General features: G+C 45.5%; 2 protein-coding genes and 2 pseudogenes across 2 annotated transcripts; 3 read left to right on the forward strand and 1 right to left on the reverse strand.

Annotated features, from left to right (window-relative positions):
• Positions 1-3,984: 3,984 nt before the first annotated feature.
• LOC123832795 lies at positions 3,985-4,531 on the forward strand (annotated as a pseudogene).
• Positions 4,532-9,485: 4,954 nt separating this feature from the next.
• On the forward strand, positions 9,486-10,373 carry LOC123832660 (ferritin heavy chain-like). Its single transcript, XM_045860412.1, has one exon. The coding sequence runs from the start codon at positions 9,486-9,488 to the stop codon at positions 10,371-10,373; it is 888 nt and encodes a 295-aa protein (XP_045716368.1).
• A 5,217-nt stretch (positions 10,374-15,590) lies between these two features.
• On the reverse strand, positions 15,591-16,971 carry LOC123832661 (annotated as a pseudogene).
• Positions 16,972-17,245: 274 nt separating this feature from the next.
• LOC123832762 (ferritin heavy chain-like) lies at positions 17,246-17,791 on the forward strand. Its single transcript, XM_045860548.1, has one exon. The coding sequence runs from the start codon at positions 17,246-17,248 to the stop codon at positions 17,789-17,791; it is 546 nt and encodes a 181-aa protein (XP_045716504.1).
• The last annotated feature ends 5,088 nt before the right edge of the window (positions 17,792-22,879 follow it).

Consider the following 22,879-nt stretch of genomic DNA (forward strand, 5'->3'; position numbering starts at 1 on the left):
TTTTCCCTTGTTGCTTCTAAGCATGTCTCTTTGTCTTTAACATTTGGGATTTTAATAAGGCTGTGTCTTTGTGTCACCCTCCTTGGGCTCATTTGACTGGGGCTCTTTGCATTCCTGGACTTACATGTCTATTTGTTTCACCAGGTTATGGGAGTTTTCTCTCACTATTCCTTCAAACAGGTTTTCAAGTACCTTGCTGTCTTTCTTCTTCTTCTGGTTCCATTGTGAAGTGAATGTTGTCACCCTTGATGTTTTCCCACAGGTCTCTTAACCTATCCTCATTTACTTTTTTTTCTTATTGCTATTCTGATTGGATGTTTTCTAATTGTTTGTCTTCCAAATTGCTGATTCGATTCTCTGCTTCATCTAAACTTCTGTTGATTCTATCTAAAGCACTATTCCTTTCAGTCGTTTCTGACTGGTTATTTTTCATGGTTTCTATCTCTGTCATTTCTCACTGAGTTCATCTGTTCTTCCCCTGAATTCATGGAGCAGCTTTATATGCAGTGTTTTGAGCTCTGTATCTGTAGATGGCTTTGCCTCGATTTTGATTAGTTCTCTTTCTGGAGTTGTGTTTCATCCCTTTATTTGCTTCTTCTCTGTCTCCTCATTGTGGCTGCCTGCCTGTGTTTCTTCTCTGCAGGCAGATCTCCTATAGTTCCCCATCTTGGGAGGGCAGCATTATGTGGTAGGTATCCTGTGCAGCCCAATGGCACATTGTCCCTGGTCACCTGAGCTGGGCCCCTCAGGCGTGTCACCTGTGTGGGGGTTCCTGTGCCTTCCTATTGTAGCTGAGCCTTGATTGCTGTTGGTGCGTCAGTGGACAGGACTGACCCTCAGGCTGACTGGCTGTGGAGGCTGGCCCTGACTACAGGTGATGTGCTATTGTGTGTGGGTGGACTACACAGAACAGGATAGGTTTTAGTGGTGCCTGCCAATCCCACCCTTTGGGTGTGTTGTTTGAGAAGTTCTGGATGGTGCTCTGCTGTGGTTGAAACAGGGCACAGGCAGTGTTGGTTCTGGGGGCCTCTTGGGAGGGTCTCTGGTGCAGGCTCAGTTCAGCAGCTGTTCCTAGCCAGGGGCAGCTGGCAGGAGATACAAAGTGATCTGCATGGGGAGCTGCCCGTGTTCGACCTGGAGGCTCCTGTGACTGGCAGTGCTTTGGAGCAATGCTGGCTTCCCCTGGTGCCAGGCTTGGGGCCCTTTCCAAGCTACAGGACACACTGAACACGCATTTATTCTTAGGAAGTGAGTTTGTGCTGGGGAATCCAAGTTAAAAACTACATGGACTTGGTCTATTTGAAACAAATATATTAGCATTTTGCCCATTTCCTAAAAGTAAAATGCAGAACCAATATGAGATGATTTTAGTAACCAGTGAAACCAAGAGTATAGATAGGCAGTGTTTCCCTTTATTACTGTTCACTTTAGAAACAGGTATGCTACATAGTCTCTCAACAAACTTTCACAAGTGGAAATGCAGACTGTTTTAATAAGGTGTGTGGGAGAATGTAGGCCAGCTACTCTTTTGCTCAGAATAGTGGCCCCCTAAACTGATCTGAAGCATCATGATAGTGACAATCATCTGAACACATTATGCTGTCAAAATAGTGTATTAAAGGACTCCCTCTTCCAGATAGTGAATGTCCTCACCTGAGGGGAAGAAAGAATTTGAAGAACAACAATACAACATAATTATCAAATTAAATTTTAGCAAAGAAGATTACTCATTTGTTTATATAGTGTATGCTCCATTTGCATGAAAAAGAAGAAGCCCTTGAAGGTATGTTTTACTAGTATGAATCACACAAGAGTCTTCTAAGGGAATAGATTGAAAACATGTTTTCAGAACTACAAATGTTATTTACACTGTGATTCCAATCTGTAAGAAATCTATACATCGAGGTAATCTAAAAAAGAAAGAAATCCAGGGCAGCCCCAAGGGCACTTCTCTATTTAAGAAAGAAATACATGTACTTATTGAAAGTGTTTACAGCATCACTACTGGCATCCACTAATAAAAATAGCTTATAATTATTGAGAGCTCACTATGTATTAGACATCAGATTAAGGCATTTACATGCATTATTTCATATCCTCCTCACAATAGCACCAAAGGCAGTACTATTGTTGCCACCATTTCACAGATGATCACAGTGAATTTAGAGATTCATCAATCCCCTAATGTCCCACAGTTTAATAAATGGCTGCACTTAAATTTAAACACATGCAGTGTAACTTAAGGGCCTGAGAACCTAACCACTAGTCTATATGGTATTGAATACATGAGAAGTTTACAAGCCCAGTGAGTTATAATGTGACAAAGTCTGCTGCAGGATGTTAGTAGGGAAGAGATCCTAAAAGCCTGGTGTAACGGGAATGTCAGTCCAGTGGCACACGTCCATAACAGGTTCAATCACTTAAGTAACACTAGTCTAAACTGACATAGCCTGTGATCTGAAATGTCAAAGAGATTTCTGGAGTTATTGTAAGAAGGGCAGTAAATTTCAGCATAGAGCCTTCTGCTCTGCATTAATGTAATGCACAGATTCAGAAAAGTGAACCCTGGCACTGATGGGGCCACAGTCAGCTAGCTACATGGATCTTCAGAAGACATTTATTGGGCATATGCAATAGAAAGAGGAAGGTGAAAGGTAAGTAGGAAGGGACTATTTTAAATGGCCTATCGAGTGACCATACTTACCAATTAATATAATGCTTAGTAACAAACTGAAACATATGAATTAGCACTGATTTTCTAATCCAATATTCTCTGACTAGTAACAAGATGTTTAACCTTTTTATTACCAATCTAAACGTCATAATTTGAAGAAAAGCATTTCAATCCATTCACTTCTATATTGGCCCACAGAAAGGAAGAAAAAAATGAACCACCATTTTGTTTTATTGCCCCAAAGTTCCTTTTCTTGTTTTCAAAATCACAGACAAGTAGAAATGGCAGGATGCAAGTATCACTGTTAGTCAAGTAAGTAGGATAGAATACAAGTGAAGTGCTTTCTTTAAGGATTTAACTAAACCTTCTGTTTCCTGCCAGAGGGAACTGAAGTCTGAGCTTCCCTAAGAGGACAGAGACTGGCAAGCCAGGTGAAAGGGGTGAAGGCCTCCAGGGGGTGAGTGATGAGGTCACCCACACTCCACATTGGGGTGCAGACAGGGCAGAAGGAAAAGTGTCTCCAGGACTGCGCTGAAAGATAAAGACAGGAGAGAGAGTAAAGCGAGTGAAGAACAAATTCCAAGAGTGAAAGATGGAGAGGTGCCTGAGTCACTGAGACGCTGGAGGCCCTGCTCTGCCGCCAGGGAAATGTGAAGCTGATCATGAATGGGGGAGAAAGGGGAGATCGCTGGAGGAACAAGGTCTAGGAAGTCAGCGGGGCTGTCGGAACTGTCCTCATGTCCCTGCGAAGTCACTCAAACAAAGCTTTGTGATATTAAATGTAACCCGTGATACCACGAAAGGGCTATGTTTAATGAAACAATCACATCGGGGCAATTTTCAAATAAGCTGCTCAAATAAAACATGCATGAGATTAACTTAAAACAGTTGCACTTATATTCCTGAAGAACATTTTAAAATGTCGTATCTGCCAGATGCCCATACTTGTCAGGCCCTGTGAGCCACGCTGGCATGGAAATTGGAAAGTGCCAATGCCATTGGCCCCATTGGGCCCCCCTCAAGCACCTCCACCAACGAGGCCCTGCCCTGAGCCTAACCCACAAGCCCAGGTACCTGATGGTGCCTCCCCGCTCCCTCAACAGTTTTAAGTGCCTTAGTTCTTCCGGTCCCACCTCCCAGCCAACTGCAGTGCCTGAGGCCTGACACTTGAGAACCCCCTGTGTTGGCGCCACTGCAGGACACTCCCAGTTCCTGGAGCCTCCACAGTCCCTGCCTCAGCGCATCCAGAAGCTTCGGCTACCACACCGCCTTAGTCTCGCTGTACTGTGCCTGCACCTCAAGACCTGGAGATGCTGTCCCGGCCCTCCTTTGTGTGCCAGAACTACCACCCTGAGTGTGAGGCCGCCGTCAACAACCATGTCATCGTGCACTTCCACGCCTCCGAAGTGTACTCGTCCATGGCCTTCTACTTTGACCGTGAAGACGTGGCCCTGAAGCACTTCAGCCAGTTCTTCCTGCAGCGGTCAGATAAGGAGAAGGAACACGCCGAGAGGCTGATGAGGCTGCAGATCCAGCGCGGGGGCCAAATCTTCCTGCAGCACAACAGCAGTCCTCCCTGGGGACGAATGGGACAGTGGCCTGAGTGCCATGCAGTGCGCCTTGCTCCTGGCGAAGAAAGTGAACCAGAGCCTGCTGAGTCTGCACCAGCTGGCCACCGAGAAGGAGGGACGGCCACCTGTGCAATTTCCTGGAGAGGCACTACCTGCCCCAACAGGTGATGTTCATCAAAGAGCTGGAGGACCATGTTGACAACCTGCGCAAGATGGGCGCTCCGAATCCGGCCTGGCAGAGGACCTCTTTGACAAGCTCACCCTGGGCGACAGCGAGAAGAACTGAGCCTGGACTGCCTTCCCGATAGCCATGGGGTGACTTCCCCTGGTCACCGTGCTGAGCATGCCTATTGCCCTTCAAAACCTTCACTTAAGTTTTTTATGTTCCTGTCTTACCATTCCTTCCAATAAAGTTATTGGTTCCTAAATAAAGGTGTTTCATTGATTCCTGTGTGTGAACCCCAAACCTTCTAGGTAATGAAACAGGTATGTAGGAGTGTCTCTTTCAAAACACACCCCATCACTGGTAGATCAGGATTACTGTGGATGGGAGGGCATATTCCCTGGGACCATGGATACAGGGTGCAAAACTTCTTTGGGAACCTGGATAGAGGGAACAGGTGTTCTGAGGGATGGAGGATGAAGGGAGGGGGTATCCCTGGGAGGATGGATGGAGAGAGGAGTTATTCCCAGGAACCTGGGAGGAGGGAGTGGGTATTCACTGACCCCTAGAGGAGGGTGGGGCTATTCTGTGGGACACTATATAGACAGAGGCGGTGTCCTGGGACCCTGGATTGTAGGACAGAGTGTTTCTTGGGCCCTGAATGGAGGGAGCTGTTTTGTGGACCCTGGATGGAGGGAAGGGCTATTCCTGGGACCAGGGATGGAGGGAGGATCCTTCCATGGGACCCAGTCTTGTGGGTGGAGTATTCCCTGGACCCTGAATGGGGGGGGACATTGTATTTTCTTGGCCGTAGATTGAGGGAGGAGGTATTCCCTGGGCCTTGGATGGAGGGAAGAGTTATCCTGGGATTGTGGATGTAGTGAGGTGGTATCCCTGAACCCTGGAGGAGGTTGGGACTATTCTGTGAGACACTGGATGAAGGAGGAGCATCCCGTGGTTCCCAGGGTGGAGTGAGGGAATATTACCTGGACCCTGGGTGGCGGGAGGTCATATTTTCTATCCCATGAATGGAAGGACAATGTATAATCTGGACCATGGATGCAGGGGGCATACCCTAGGAACCAGGATGGAGGGAGGGGCTGTACCCTGGATCTTAATGGAAGAGAGGGATAAACATTGGGTGAGGGTGTGACATTCCATGGGACCCTGGATGGAGGGAGGAGGTATTCTCTGATCCCTGGAGGAGGGTGGGGTCTTCTGAGGAATAATGGCTGGAGCCAGGGGGGTATCCTGGGACCCCCGATGGAGGGTGAGAGTATTCCCTGGGCCCTGAATGGAAGATGGATGTATTTTGTGGACCCTGGGTGGAGGGAAAGGCCATTACCTGGACCCTGGATATAGGGAGGGGGATTGCCTGGGATACTGCATGGAGGGAGAAGTTATTCCCTGTACACTGGGCAGAGGGAGGTGGTATTCCCTGGACCCTGGATGGAGCAAGAAGTTATTTTTTGGGGTGCTGGATTGAGGCAGGAGGTATTCCTTGGGCCCTGGATGGAGACAGAGGGTATTTCATGGCCTTAAACTGGAGGGGAGAGGTATTCCCTGGGCCCTGGATGGGGGAGGAGCATTCCGTGGGACCCAGTCTTGTGGGTGGAATATTCTCTGGACCCTGAAAGGAGGGAGATGGTATCTTCTTGGCCCTAGATTGAGGAGGAGGTATTCCCTGGTCACTGGTTGGAGGGAGTGGTATTTCCTGAAACTTAGAGCAGGATGGGACTATTCTTTTGACCCTGGATTCAGGGAGCTTTCATTTCCTGGCCCTTGCATGAATGGAAGGGTAATTCCCTGCACACTGCAATGAGGGTGGGGTTATAGGCTCTAGGAGAGAGCCTAGGGAAAATAGCAGGTGGGAGAGGGCTGTCCCTGGAACCTGGATGGAGGAAGGGCATACACCCTTGACCCTATAGGAGGGTGAGGCCATTTTGTAGGGACCCTGGATGGAGGGAGGGCATACTATATGGAACCTGGATGGAGGGAGGTTGTATTTCCAGGGCCCTGAATGCACAGAGGCATTATTCACAGTCTCTGGATGGAGGGCGGAGGTACTCTCTGGACTACACATGGAAGGCAGGTGTATATACTGGTCCTGAATGGAGGGAGTATGTATTCCCTGGCCACAGAATGGACAGGGCACGTATTCCCTGGACTCTGGATGGAGTGAAAGAGTTTTCCATGGGACCCTGGAAAATGTAGACTTTATCTTCTCCTTAGGCACCATGTGGCATATGGCAGGGGGGGCAGTCAGGTGGATGGTCTGATGCCCTGGTGAAAATAGATGCATGTCCATGCTCAAAATACAAAGCCTGCCATTAAAATTATTGCTGTGCTTGCCAGTGGCCAAGAAAACAGAGAAGTGAGATAGGGCAAGAATCAGAGGGTTCTTACATTTTAGTTTATATGTTTGTAGTTTCACTATAGTATGCAAATGTTAATGTTTCTAAACAATACCTGTCTAGCAAGATGAAGATCTCAGAAGCAATCTTGGCAGAGTACTGATGCAGACCCCAGCTCGCGGGGTCCCTGTGCTGTGGCTGTGAGGAACACATTCACTGGGACTACAGAAGTCCTGTGGAGAAAAAGGGACCGCCTCGACGCTCTTTAAGTGAGAGAGAAGGCCAGGACAACTGCCTGGACAGGCTTTTATTGCTTTTCTGGGTACATTACATCCAGGGTGGTCCTCATTTACTATCTACAGGTTCCCTAAGTAGATGACTGCCTTTTACAGATAACAAAGGAAAGAATGTTGCTAACTACTTCACAGAGAAGGATGTGGCAGACCAAGGGGAAAAGTGGTTTGAACTGGTTACACTCCACACTTGGGGAGGTTTAGCAATAGCTTTTAGTAAATTACTTTAAAGGTATGCAGTAAACATTTGCTGCCTCAATCCAGGGCTGAGAGCAGTTTTAGCAAAGAGCAAGACTCATAGCAGCCTAGGTACAATGCAGGCCTGATTCCCTCATGGGAGAACCTATCCGTGGGCCTGGGTCTTGTGTGTGGACTCGCTCCCCACTGGATTTTTCTCATTCAGGGGCTGGGCTACATTCCCCACGCCACACAGATCTGTTCCCTGTAGACTACCACTTCCACAAGCTCTCACTGAGAAACTGCAATGATAGCTGAGCCTTAGGATGGCTTTCCCAGAGAAATGAGAATGTCTTTCCCAAGGTCCCCATGCTCGTCATGCCTTGTACCCTTACAAAACTTCCAAATATAGCTTTTTGCTTCAGCTTGTCCTCTTTCTTTCACTACGGCAAACATGATACTCCCAAACATGAAATTATATCCACAGGATGGGAGAAGTACAAGATCAAGGCTGAAGGTCAAATTTCTGGTATTGAATATGAAGTAGTATACATTCCCCTGCACGTTATCAGTGATGCAATGCTTTCAAGAATGTAGAGGGAGGGGGGGAGAGCTGAGGGCTGGCAGACCAGTTAAGAGATCTTCTAGCTGATCCAGGTGAAAGGCACTGGGGGTTGAACTCTGGTGGTGACTGAGAAAATGAAGAGAGGTGGGCAAATTCCACAGGGACTGGATGAGCTGATAAGTTCAGCTTATGGGCCAGAGGTGAAGAGTGAGGGACCAGGAAAATAATCTGGGTACTGGTGATTAGAATTGAATACCTGGGTTGATTCTAGCACTGTTTATTAAATTTGAAGACTTTTTTCTCCAGGTGTGGGATCTGCCATATCATGCACAAAAACCTGAGATGCCAATTGGACATCCAAGTGGAACCATCTTGTAGATAACTCTGAGGCTCTGAAGCTCTTCGTAGACCCAGTGCTCCAGGTTTTGTATCAGGGACTGGGTATGTAGGCAACCTTGGCCTAGCAAGTATCAAGACTTCATACACAGCAGCAAAAACCATGTGTTCAGTATAAATTATATTGTTTACCCTACTCTAGGCACAAGGACTATGCTTATCAATTAGGAAAAGGTAGGAACACTTCCCTAAATCAAAGTTCCCAGACACCAGGCCCAAGTGGGCCCAACCTTCTAGAGGAGGTCTTTCTAAAGACAGTGGTGCCAGTCCTGCCATGCTGACTCATTCATGCACAGTAGGTGTTATTTACCCACAGTGGGCACGGATCACCCACCCACTAGTACAATGAGACTGACATAATAATATCTATGTTTAAGGTGTGTAAGCAGTAGCAAAAAAGAGATACTATCATGAACAAGTATATGCCACCAAATGAGACAATCTGGAAGAAATGAATAAATTCTGAGAAACATACAATCTTCTGAAGCTGAATCAAGAAGAAACTGGAAATTTGAACACATGGCGTACAGTTAAGGAAATCAACGCAGTCATTACAAAAAAACGAACAAACAAAAAAACCTACCAGCAAACAAAAGCCCTGGACTGGATGGCTTCACAGGTGAATTTTATTCAACTGTGGCATCTGACACCTTTAATCTGCCCCAAAGTACACTCCTAAGACAGTCAATGAGCTTAACACAATGCAGACATGCAGAGAAAGGGACACAATAGGACACATCTACCTAGAAGAATAAAAGTATTAGTCTCCCAATGTCAGAAATATCGTATTTATTTTTGGTCAGAAGGACTGTCCCTGTCCTACCTATAAGCCATGCCATGTAGCCTCAAAGGAACACCCCCTGATAACTCAGCACACTCCAGGCTTCCATTGCAGCAGACGCCCTGTAGGGAAATGCACATCACAGCACCGGACCAGACCTGTGCTCACTACCTCAGCGGATCAAATATGTCATTTATTCCTAACTGTACAGGAACACAGGTTTGCCAGATGTATGAGGAAGATAAAATAAAAAAAGACAAGGAATACACAGAACTGTTTCTGGGCAGGGCGAACCCCGATATAACACAGAAAACAGAAGAGAATTTTACCAAAAATTCAAATTCATATTCTCAGAACTTCAATGGAAGAAAACGGATCTATACAATAAAAATGTCTCCTATAGAAGGAATTAGAGGACAAAGTCCTTGCAACATGGACATATTATTGAAAAATTGAAAACATTAAATGCTAAGAGGTCAGAACACATTCTCCCCGCCTCACCCAGGCTGTGATGCAACCAGGAACAGGACTCCTGTGCACTGCCCACTTTGACAACCCCTCCCACCGCACCCCGCTTTGCCACTCCCCTTCCCAGGGATCCTCTTCGCGCCTTCTCCAGAACACCCGCGAGAATTCGTCACATTTTTCAGTCTTCAGGTCCCACCTTTCCTTTTCCGGTTCCATCTCAGAGAAAAACAGCAGTCTTCTGCTGCAGACCGCAGGAGCACCGCCCCTGTGCACTGCCGCTGACTCACCCGGGACGCTCAGAGGCTACTTCACATCTCCAGCTCCTGCTTCCAGGACTTCTTCTTCACGTCGGTGCCCCCCAGCCCGCACCTGCGCTACCAGACATGGCGACTGCGTTTTGCACCCTGGCATGTGCGTCAGAACTGCCATCCCCGAGTGTGAGGCCGCCATCAACAACCAGGTCAACTTGGAGCTGTTCGCCTCCTACGTGTACCTGTCCAAGGCCTGCTACTTCGGCCGTGGAGATGTGGCTTTGAAGCACTTCAGCCTGTTCTTCCTTCGGCAGTCGAACAAGGAGAGGGAGCACGCGGAGTATCTGCTCGGGCTGCAGAACCGGAATGCCAGCAACCCCCGCCTATGGTACATCCCCAGGCCTGAGGAAGACAAGTGGAAGAATGGCGTGAGTGTCCTGGAGTGTGCCTTGCAGCTGGCGAAGAGAGTGCACCAGAGCCTGCTGAGTCTGCAACAGCTGGCCAAAGAGAAGCACGGCCACGTCTGCAACTTCCTCAGGCATCACTACGTACATGAACAAGAGATATTCATCCAAGAGTTGGGGGACCATATCAACAACCTGCGCAAGCTGGCGGCCCCGGAAGAGAGCCTGGCAGAGTCCCTCTTTGACAAGCTCAGTCTGGGGGACAGCAAGAACTGAGCAAGGACTGCCTGCCCAATACCCGCGGGGTGACTTGCGCTGGCCACCGTGCTGAGCATGCCTGTTGCCATATTGTCCTATGAAATGTTCAGTTAAGTTTTTATGATCGAGTGTTTTTACTTCCTAAAGTTATTGGTTGCTATATAATTAAAGGTGTTTCATTGGTCCGTGTGTGCAAAACCGTTACCTTTCAAATTTTAAAATAAGTGTGCAAGATTCTCTTCACTCACCCATGCCCCATCGTGTGCAGCTTGGGATCTCCATGGATGGAGGGAGGGGATATGGTGGGACCCTGTATGGAAGGAGGTATTCCATGGATCCTGGATGGCGGGTGGGGGTATTCCCTGGGCCCTGAATGAAGGGTGGACTATTCCCTGGGAGTCTGAGTGGAGTGACAGGGTATTCCCTGCTACTCTGGATGGAGGTAGGAGGTAATTCCAGGACTGTGGATGGATGGAGGGATATTCCTTGGGACCCTGGATGGATGGAGGGAGAAGGTATTCCCTGACACTCTGGATGGAGTGAGGAGGCATCCCCTGGGCCTCTGGACAGAGGGTAGAGGTTTCTGTGGGACCCTGGATGGAGGGAGGAGGTATATCCTGCACTCTTTATGGAGTTAGGGTGGATGCCCTGGACTCTGGATTGAGGCAGGGGGTATCCTTGTGACCCTGAATGGAGGGAAGAGGTATTCCCAAGATCCTGAATGGAGGGAGTGGGTACACCTTGGGACCATGGAGGGAGGGGATATTCTGTGTGACCCTACATCAGGGGTATCAAACTCATTTTCACAGAGTGCCACATCAGCTTCCAGGTTGCCTTGAAAGGGCTGCAGATAATTTTAGGACTGTGTAAATTTAACTACTACTTAATTCTTTAGCCAGAGCTCAGCACTTCCACAGGGTAGAAACATGTTGATGGTGTGGATAAAACAAAGTGGAGGGCTGGATTAAGCCTACAGGCCTTGTGTTTCCCACCTCTGCCCTAGAATGAGGGACTACTTATTCTTGGACCCTGTATGGAAAGAGAGGGTATTCCTGGGCTTGAATGGAGGGAGGAGCATTCTGTGCAACCCAGTATTGGGGATGGAGTATTCCCTGGACCCTGGATGGAGGCAGGAGTATTCCCTTGACCAAAATGTAGGGAAGAGGTATTCCCTTTGGCCCTGTATGGAGAGAGGGGGTATTCAAGGCCTTGAATGGAGGGGAGAAGTATTTCCTGGGACCCTTGAAATGGAGGCAGGAGTATTCCCTTGAGGAAAATGTAGAGAAGAAGTATTCCCTGCACCCTGGGTGAAGGGGGGTATGTCCCTGGATGCTGTATGGAGTGAGGGGGCATTCCCTGAATCTTGCAGGAGGATGGGGCTGTTCTGCCAGACACTGAATGAAGGAGAGGCATTTGACAGCCTCTTCCCTCAAGTGGGCTGCCTTTGGCCTCACCAACTCCACCAATTACTCCACAACTTGTTTGAATCCCGTCCTTAAAAGAATGCTAGGTTTTGTCTTTGTACTCAGGCCCTCTTGTTGTTGTTGTATGTGTGTAAACACCTACACATACATAGGGGCACGCGGACATACATACACACACACTACATTTGCATCACTGCCAGTGGTTTGGAAAGAAAATCAGCACTTTTCTGGCTGGACAAACTCAAGGGATAACATTACTGAAGGAGAAACAAGTCCTACAGCTGGCAGTACTCGGCAGATCAATGAGCCTTTCCTCTTGAGTGTTTGTCAGGTGAGAAACCAGAACTTGAGAACTCCATCCACAGAAGCAAAGGCAAAATGTTTATATTCTACCTAGTGAATATGTCTCAGCCCATTGATTGACATTGAAATAAATTAAGTTTAAAATCATTTTGGCAGACAGCTACCAAATAATCAGATATTTCCTAGGAATTTGAAGTTGCCTAAATATGTTTAACTGACCTTAAATACTCAGGAGGTTTGGTTTGTTTGTTTGTTTCTTTGCTTGTTTTTTGGGAAAATGGCAAAACTCCTCAAGGAAATAAATCTAAAGGACATTGTCTATTTTTCAAGTGTGAGCAAAAACTGAAGAATGAAAAGCTCAGAAGGAAGGTAATTCTGTGAATAGCACACAGAAAACACTACACAAAATCTACCTTTGTAAGTGGTGTTTTTTTACTGAGTATTAACATTGGCTAATTGAGGTTATTATATTTTCATAAATGAGAAAAAGAGCATATAAACATTTGAGAGTATGAAAGCAAAGTTAAAAAAATAATGGGAGAGAAAATTGCTCATGTCCAATCATGAACAAAAATGATTACATGTAAAAGTTACTGTATTAGCACCCAAGGTCAATATGACTATGAGGCATAGAAAATTTTATAAGGATTATACTTTTTGCCTAACTTGTTTGGAAATACTTACACTCAATTTTAGTGAAACAAATTATCTACAGCTTCAAGACATTCCGAATCTGTAGGCTAATTTACATAATTTATATAATATTTTTAATAGAACAAAACTTCAGCACCTTCAGTTACTAAAATTAATGAGACCTTTAATTGTACTTCAGGAAACCAGAATAACTACATCAGAGTAAAGTATCACTTCCTTTTCACAAGTAATAAAAAATGACAGGCAGTATTTAAGTAATACCTTCCACTACCTGAAAGAAAATTTACTTTATGAATTACCCAGAGAGCTAAAGTGTGCCAACTGTTCCAGAAAGAAGAGTGGTCCAGACCTGAGATGGCCCACACATATCAGGGAATGAGGGCATGGCACTCGAGAGAGAACTTGCATCCCAGCATACAGAGAAGAGGCAGCAAGTGTATTCTCAGTCAGAAGTGATTATGTTTAAGACAAAAAGCATAATCTGAAGTTTCACTGAATCTTCTTAATTTCAATGTTGTAGTTTTATTTGCATATCTTTATAAATTGTTAGTTTTACAGCCAAAAAAGCGTACCTTTAAGCATAGAGATTTTTTATACCTAGTTTCATATTTGTGCATATTAAAGTAAAATTATAAGAATAATTTGTAACCATTGGGTGTCTTTGATTTTTTTCCTTCTAAAGGAAACCCAGTTTAAACACATCCAAAAACCCACTCCCACTCATAGTTTTAATTTGGGGAAATAATGAGACATGATGAGAAATAATGAAATAAAGCTTCTAATGAGGACTTCAACATTTTAACTAGTGTTTCTGAGCCCCTACTATGTGAAATTTAGTATCACAGCAGTTAAACAGTTTTTGCCCTGAAGGAGCTCATGGTGCAGCCAAACATTCCAAATTACCCAAAGAGGAATCCAGATCACAGTGTCACTGGCTGCTAATTACAAGATGTGTGCTTGCTGGAGCATGTTACTGGCTCTCAAATTCACAGCATCTTTATCTGTAAAATATGGCTGTGTGATGGTAAAAAATTAACTGAGAGAGTATCTGTAACAATGAGATAATAGAGTAACAACAGTCCAGGAACAGATGATATTAAGGATGGATAATATAATACTGATTTTGGATTGCTCTCAGTTTTCATTGCTGCTTTATTAAATGAGTTTTATACATATGCAAACACACACAGAGTAAGTCACCAACTGCTGCTACTTATGATCTGCTTCCTTGTAAATATATCATCAAGCCTACTGCTCATGTTAATTTTTAAAGAAAAGATTATCTAGAGTATTGAATAACACTTAGCTGCAAAAAGGCATATGTGAGGAGTTTGTGGGACAGGTTTTTATATTAGGACCTATAAAAATACCTGGCATATAATATGTACTCAATAGAAATATAGTGAATTAATGAATGAATGAAGGCTCATCACTGACAGTGAGTCAAAACTTATTGTCTAATATCAGTGGTGTAACTATTAGTTTTGTAGATTTTTAAAGGATGAAGGGAACTGAAAGTCAAAACAGCTTTTGCCAATTATGGCACTAGAATTTTTATTTGTTGCCTCTACATTTATTATAAACAATACTGTGATGGATAATTTTATATATCAACCTGACTGGACCATGGTATACACCGGTATTTAATCAAACATTATTCTGTGTGTGCCTGTCAGGGTGTTTTTCCATGAGATGGATATTTGAAACAGTCCACTGAGTAAAGCAGCTGGCCTTCCCTACTGTGGGTGGGCCTCATCTAATCAGTTGAAGGCCTGAAGAGAACAAAAATGCTGAGCCAACTCTGAGAAAGAAGGAACTCCTCATTCTCAACTGCCTTTGAGTGGGGGAACACTGTTTCTTTCCCCTGCCTTCAACTTCACTTCTTGGCTCTTGAACCTATTGGCCTTTGGACTGGACCTGCAACAGCAGCTTTCCTTGGTCTGAAGCTTGCCAAATGCAGATTTGGGGAATTTTGAGCCTTCATAACCACATGATCCAGTTCTTTAGTTTATAGACAGACAGACAGATAGATAGTATTCTATCAGTTCTGTTTCTCTGGAGAACTCTGACTAATACTAAAACACTATAGACACTGACCACAAACCTTTCAAGGAAACCTTATCTTATAGTCTTATATTCATATATTGTTTAAAAATATGATCTTGTGTTATAGTTTCTCTTTATGTGTTTATATTTACTCTTATATTGCTCATTAAAGAAAAACTGGAGGGGATACTTTTCTTTAACACATGTATATTTCCTTCATGGAATTCTGAGGTTCCCAGCCCATGCTTATTTATTGATTTTCCTTAGAAAAAATAGTTTTTCAACCTTAGGTAGAGTAAATTTATAAGGATGAATTATTACATAATACTGGAACACAATAAGAAACATTCTACAATATCAAGGTTTCTTCTATTTAAACAGATTCTCATAGTGAGGTCTACAATGAAACCTCCCAAAGAAATTCAGCAGTCTACAATTATAATTAAGACTAAACACTGATGTAAGGAAATATAGATTAAAATTTCACATCAGCCCTGGCTGGCATAGCTCAGTGGATTGAGATCGGGCTGGGAACCAAAGTGTCCCAGGTTCGATTCCCAGCCAGGGTACATTCCTGGGTTGCAGGCCATAACCCCCACACATTCACACATTGATGTTTCTCTCTCTCTCTCTCTCTCTCTCTCTCTCTCTCTCTCTCTCTCTCTCCCCCTCCCTAAAAATGGATGAATGAAATTTATTAAAAAAATTTCACATCATTGAGAAACTGATCATGTAGTTCTTTTTTGCTACCCAAAATGTGTTTACTGGGATGGCCCCCCACTCCTCCTGATTCAGGCTGCTTTTCGTGCTACTTGCTTCTGAAAGAGAATCCTTCTGCAAGCCTTGCTTTTCCTCCTGTAGGCTGACAGAGGACAATGGGGCAGACAACACACAAAACTACCATTTGTGCATGGCTAAAGCCATTGGTGATCTTCTAGCATCTTGGGCATTTCCCACCCATGAAGGAGGAATTGGGGATCTACACCAGGGGCTTCTTCTTGTGTTTCCTCTTCTCCTCTTCTGCAGAGGGATGAAGTAGATCCTTAGAGACAGGCAGGTTGTCATGGGGAGGTGGTCCCTGCCAGAAACTTGATCCTGTAGTTCTTTTCTATGTCTAATGCATGATTCTATCACTACAAACAACACATCACATAGACATGGTTATTATTCCATTTTTACATAATCAACAAATTGAATACCTCTAAAACTGATTAGATAAGTTTACATTGTGATATTTGATCCTTTGTTTTCCTCATAAACACTGAATGAGGGTTAACTATGTGGAGAAAAGCAAAGGGGAAAAATTGGGACAACTGTAATAGGACAACAATAAGATATTAAAGAAAAATGAAATAGCATAAGCTTCCAAAGAGATATAGACAACTCAAAAAAGGTACAGTAATCAAAGCAACAGGAATACAACTTTAAGCGAAAGAAGAATTGTATTCACAATGATCACACCATGTGAGAGCACTTATAATATTCTATTACTCTATGCTGGTTCTTGAGACCAGACTCAGGTTTGATTGTTCTGTGTATCTCCAGAATCTCAGTGTCCAACACTAATTTGGAGTATATGTTTGGTGGTTGAATTAATCATAAATAAATGAATTATAAATACCTAGGTTGATATTATGTCTTCCACTATAATACCCTTGAATTTTAAGAACATATTTTCCCCCATTTAATTTCCATGTATGTATAATATCTAGGATGTATTTCCTTGGGACACAAAAGGGACAAAGATGGCAGTTTTCTGTCTGTTTGTGTTTTGATCTGCTTCTGCACTAGAATACAAATCCATGGGAACAGAAGTCACTTTTTGTTACTAGTATTTGCCCAAAACTTAGACTAGTGCCTGGGCCTTTTTAGATAATAAGTATTTATGAAACAAATTCAAGAAATTTTGAGATCAGTGGTATTCTCAACTACTTTGGCTCATTCCTTAGAATCAAGTGAAAGCTCCAGGAAAAACACTTATTGAGTGGCAGGGAAACTACAAATGAGGTTGGAGGTGATGAATACACCCACAGGGTTAATTGCTTGCTTTCAGGATTTAACTAAACCTTCTGTTTCTTGCCAGAGGGAACTGAAGTCTGAGCTTCCCTAAGGGGACAGAGACTGGCAAGCCAGGTGAAAGGGGTGAAGGCCTCTAGGGGGTCAGCGATGAGGTCACCCGCACTCCACATTGGGGTGCAGACAGGGCAGAAGGAAAAGTGTCTTCAGGACTGCCATGAAAGATTGAGACAGGAGAGAGAGTAAAGTGAGTGAAGAACAAATTCCAAGAGTGAAAGATGGAGAGGTGCCCGAGTCACTGAGACGCTGGCCCACAACTTCCCCCAATATGGAATCACTCCAAGTCCCTCTAGCCTCCACAGTCATGCCTGCCACTGCCCACCCAGAAGCCTCGGCTACGCACTGCCTGAGTCTCACTGCCCCGCGCCTGCACCTGAAGACCTGGAGATGCTGTCCCAGCCCTCGTTTGTGCGTCAGAACTACCATCCTGAGTGTGAGGCCTCTGTCAACGCCCACATCAACGTACACTTCCACGCCTCCTACATGTACTCGTCCATGGCCTTCTACTTTGACCGTGAAGACGTGGCCCTGAAGCACTTCAGCCAGTTCTTCCTGCAGAGGTCAAGCAAGGAGAAGGAGCATGCCGAGAGGCTGATGAGGCTGCAGAACCAGCGCGGGAGCCAAATCTTCCTGCAGCACAACAGCAGTCCTCCCTGGGACGAATGGGACAGTGGCCTGAGGGCCATGCAGTGTGCCTTACACCTGGCGAAGAAAGTGAACCAGAGCCTGCTGAGTCTGCACCAGCTGGCCACCGAGAAGGAGGACGGCCACCTGTGCAATTTCCTGGAGAGCCACTACCTGCCCCAACAGGTGATGTTCATCAAAGAGCTGGAGGACCATGTTGTCAACCTGCGCAAGATGGGCGCTCCGAAATCCGGCCTGGCAGAGGACCTCTTTGACAAGTTCACCCTGGGAGACAGCGAGAAGAACTGAGCCTGGACTGCCTTCCCGATAGCCATGGGGTGACTTGGTTGCCATGCTGAGCATGCCTATTGCCATATTGCCCTTCAAAACGTTCACTTAAGTTTTTTATGTTCCTGTTTTACCATTTCTTCCAATAAAGTTATTGATTTCTAAATAAATAAAGGTGTTTCATTGATTCATGTGTTTGAAACCCAAACCTTCTAAGTAATGAAACAGGTGTGTAGGAATCTCTTTCCAAACACACCCCATCACTTGTAGATCAGGAATCTGTGGATGGGAGGGCATATTCCCTGGGACCATGGATACAGGGAGCATGTATGCTTTGGGACCCTGGTTGTAGGGAACAGGTGTTCTGTGGGACGGGGGATGAAGGGAGGTGTATCACTGGGACGATGCATGAGGAGAGGAGTTATTCCAAGGAACTTGGATGGAAGGAGTGGGTATTCACTGACCCCTGGAGGAGGGTGGGGATATTCTGTGGAACCCTAGTGGAGCTGGGGTATTCTGCTACCCTGATTGAAGGAGAGAGTATTTCCTGGGCCCTGTATTGAGGGAGGAGTTGTTTTGTAGACCCTAGATCATGGTAGGGCTATTCCTGGGACCCTGGTTGGAATGAGGTATATTCCCTGGGCCCTGGATAGAGGGAGGAGGTATTCCTTGATCCCTGGAGGAAGGTGGGGTATTCCGATGGATAATGGCTGGAGCCAGGGTGTATCCTGGGACCCTGGATGGACTGAGAGAGTATTTCCTGGGCCCTGAATGGAGGAAGGAGGTATTTTGTGGACCCTGGGTGGAGGGAGGGGGCATTACCTGGACCATGGATATATGGAGGGTCTTGTCAGGGATACTGGATGGAGTGAGAAGGTTTGACCTGTACGCTGGACAGAGGGGGGTGGTATACCCTGGACCGTGGATTCAGGAAGAAGGTATTCTCTGAGCTCTGGGTGGAGGTAGGAGGTATTCCCTGGGCCCTGGATGGAGAGAGAGGGTATTCTGTGGGCTTAAATGGAGGGGAGAGGTATTCCCTCGCTCTTAAATGGAGGGAAGAGCAATCCATGAGACCGTCCGCTGGGTGGAGTATTCCCTAGTCCCTGGATGGACTAGTATTCTTTAGTCCCATCATATTTTCTTGGCCCTACACTGAGGGAGGAGGTATTCCCAGGGCCCTGGATGCAAGGAATTGGTATCACTGGATGCTGGTTGGAATGAGGTGGTATTCTCTGAATCCTGGAGGAGATTGGGGCTTTTCTGTGGGACACTGGATGATGGAGGAGCATTCTGTGGGTCCCAGAATGGAATGAGAGAATATTACCTGGACACTGGATGGAGGGAGGTCATATTCCTTGGGCCTTGAATTAAAGGAGAAATTATTTCATAGGCCCTGGATAGAGAGGGGTGTATTTTTTGCAACCAATGTTGGAGGGATGGTTAATCCCTGGATATTGGATGGAGGTAGGAGGTTTCAGTGAATGAGGGAGAAGGAATTCCTTGGACACTGGATGTGGGGAGGAAGTATATTCAGGACCCTCTGTGGAGGGCCTGAGTATTCATTGAACCCTGGAAGAGTGTAGAGCTATTTTTTGGGACCCTGGATGGAGGGAGGGAACATTACAAGGAACCTGATTGGAAGAAATTTGTATTTCCTGGGCCCTGAATGGACAGAGCAGCTATGCCCTGGACCCTGGATAGAGTGAGAGGGCTTTCCTTGGGACCCTGGAAAATGCAGAATTTACCTGCTCCTTAGAAACCAGGTGGCATACGGCCGGGGGTGGTCAGGTGTCTGGTCTGATGCCCCGGTGAAACAGATGCATGTCAATGGTCAAAATACAAAGCCTGGCCTTAAAATCATTCCTGTGCTTGCCACTGGAATAACAAGGAAGGGAGTGAGACTGAGCAAGAAGTAGAGGGTTCTTACATTTTATTTGAAGGTTTTCAGTTTATTATAGTACCCAACTGTTAATGTTTCTTAACAATAAACATGTAGCAAGATGAAGACCCCAGAAGCGATCTTGGCAGAGTACTGATCCGAACCCCGGTCCACAGGTTCCCTGTGTTATGGTTGTGAGGGACACCTACCTTCACACGGACTACAGATGTCCTGTGGAGAAAAACAGACGTCATAGCTGTTCCCTAACTGAGAGAGAGGGCCCGGACCCCTGCCTGGACAGGATTCTATTGCTTTTGGGGGTACGTTATATCCAGGATGGTCCTCATTTACTATGCACAGGTTTCCTGTAGCTGATTGCTTTTTACAGATAGCAAAGGAAAGAATGTTGCTAACTACTTGAAAGAGAAGGATGTGACAGATCAAGGGGAAAAGTGGTTGAACCGGCTACACTCCATACAGGGGAACTCTAGCATAGATTTTAGGAAATGACTTTAAAGATGTAAAGTAAACTTTTGCTACCTAAATTCAGGGTGAGGGAGCTTTAGCAAGAGCAACACTCATAGCAGCCTAGGTACAATGTAGGCCTGATTCCCCACAGGAGAACCTATCCGTGGGCCTGTGTCCTGTGTAGACTCCCTCCCCACTGGATTTTCTGAGTCAGGGGCTGGGCTACATTCCCCACGCCACACAGATCTCTTCCCTGTAGACTACCAGTTCCACAAGCTCTCACTGAGCAACTGCAATGATAGCTGAGCCTTAGGCTGCCTTTCTGAGGGACATGGGAGTGCCTTCCCAAGATCCCCTTCCTGGTCGTGAATATTATCCTTACAAAACATCCACATATACTTTTTTGCTTGGGTTGTCCTCTTTCTTCCATTGGGACAATATGATACCCCAAACACGAAATTATCTCCATAGTAGGAAAAAGTAGAAAGTCAAGGCTGAAAGTCAAATTCCTGGTATTGAATATGAAGTAGCACACATTCCCCTGCACGTTATCAGTGACTCAGTGCTTTCAAGAATGTAGAGGGAGGGGGAGAGCTGAAGCTGGGAGGCCAGTTAAGAGATCTTCTAGCTGATCCAGGTGAAAGGCACTGGGGGTTGAACTCTGGTGGTGACTGAGAAAATGAAGAGAGGTGCGCAAATTCCACAGGGACTGGATGAGCTGATAACTTCAGCTTATGGGCCAGAGGTGAAGAGTGAGGGACAAGGAAAATAATCTAGGTACTGGTGATTAGAATTGAATACCTGGGTTGATGGTAGTACTATTTATTAATTTGAGGACTTTTGTCCTGGGGAGGGATTGCCATACTATGTAAAATCTGAGATGCTCATTGGTTGTCCAAATGGAATCATCATGTAGATAACTTTGAGGCCCTGAAGCTCTTCCTAGACCCAGTGCTCCTGGTGTGTATTGGGGGCTGGGTGTGTAGGCACCCTTGTCTTAGCACGTACTAAGACCTCATACACAGAAAAGAAACATGTGTTCACCATAAAGTATATTGTTTACCCACTCTAGGCACAATGGCATTCTCATCATTTAGGAAAGCTGGGAATCTGCCCAAATCAAAGTTCCCAGACACCAGGCTGAAGGCCCAACCTCCAGAGGAGGCCTTTCTAAAGACAGTGGTGCCAGTCCTGCCATGCTGACTCATTCATGCACAGTAGGTGTTATTTACCCACAGTGGGCACGGATCACCCACCCACTAGTACGATGAGACAGATACAATAATATCTATCTTTCAGGTGTGTAAGCAGCAAAAGAAACTATCATGAACAAGTATATGCCACCAAATTAGACAATCTGGAAGAAATGAATAAATTCTGAGAAATATACAATCTTCTAAAGCTGAATCAAGAAAAAACTGGAGATTTGAACAAATCGTTTACAACTAAGGAAACCAAAGCAGTCATTAAGGAAAAAAAAAAAACCAGCCCTGGCTGGCATAGCTCAGTGGATTGAGCGTGGCTGCGACCCAGTATCACAGGTTTGATTCCCCAGTCAGAACACATGCCTGAGTTGCAGGCCATGACCCCCAGCAACCGCACATTGATGTTTCTCTCTCTCTCTTTCTCCCTCCCTTCCCTCTCTAAGAATAAATAAATAAAATCTTAAAAAGAAGAGAGAAAAAAAAACATAAACAAAAAAACCTCCTCAAAAAGAAAAGCCCTGGAATGTATGGCTTCACAGGTGAATTTTATACAACTGTGGCATCTGACACCTTTAATCTCCCCAAAGTACACTCCTAAGACAGTGAGGGAGCTTAACACAATGCACACATGCAGAAAAGGGACACAATAGGGCACATCTACCTAGAAGAAAAAAGTACTAGTCTCCCAATGTCAGAAATATCATATTTATTTCTGCCAAAAGGTGTGTCCCTGTCCTACCCATAAGCCATACCATGTATGCTCAAAGGAACACCCCCTGAGTAACTCAGCACACTCCAGGCTTCCATTGCAGCAGACGCCCTGTAGGGAAATGCACGTCACAACTCCAGACCAGACGCCTGCTCATTACCTCGGTTGATGAAATAAGTCCTTTATTCCTAACTATAAAGGAACACAGGTTTCCCAAAAGTATGAGGAAGATAAAAGAAAAGCAGGCAAGGAATACACAGAACTGTTTCTGGGCAGGGCGAACCCCGATATAACACAGAAAACAGAAGAGAATTTTACCAAATATTCAAATTCATATTCTCAGAACCTTAAGGGAAATAAAAGGAATTATAAAATAAAAATGCCTTCTGTAAAGGAAACAGAGGACAAAGTCCTTGCAAGACAGAAATATTCTTGCAAAATTGAAAACATTAAATGTTAAGAGGTCAGAACAGATTCTCCACACCTCACGCAGGCTGTGATGGAACCTGGAACACTCCTGCTGGTGCACTGCCCAGTTGGAACCCGCCACCCACCCCGAACCCCCCCGCATACCTTTTGCTCCCCACCCATCCCCAGGGATCCTCCTTGCGCCCTCTCCGGAAAACTCGCGAGTCTTGGTAACACTTTCTGTCTTCAGGTCCCACCCTCCCTTTTCCTGTTCTATCTCAGAGCCAACCACCAGTCGCCTGCTGCAGACCGCAGGAGCACCACCCCTTTGCACTGCCGCTGACTCACCCGGGACGCTCAGAGGCTACTCCGCATCTCCAGCTCCCGCTTCCACCAATTCTCCGCTTTGGTGTCCCCACCGCGCACCTGTGCTACCAGAC

The sequence above is a fragment of the Phyllostomus hastatus genome, unplaced genomic scaffold, assembly GCF_019186645.2.
Source record: "Phyllostomus hastatus isolate PE091 unplaced genomic scaffold, TTU_PhHast_1.1 phas_scaffold_200, whole genome shotgun sequence".
Taxonomy (NCBI): Eukaryota; Metazoa; Chordata; class Mammalia; order Chiroptera; family Phyllostomidae; genus Phyllostomus; species Phyllostomus hastatus.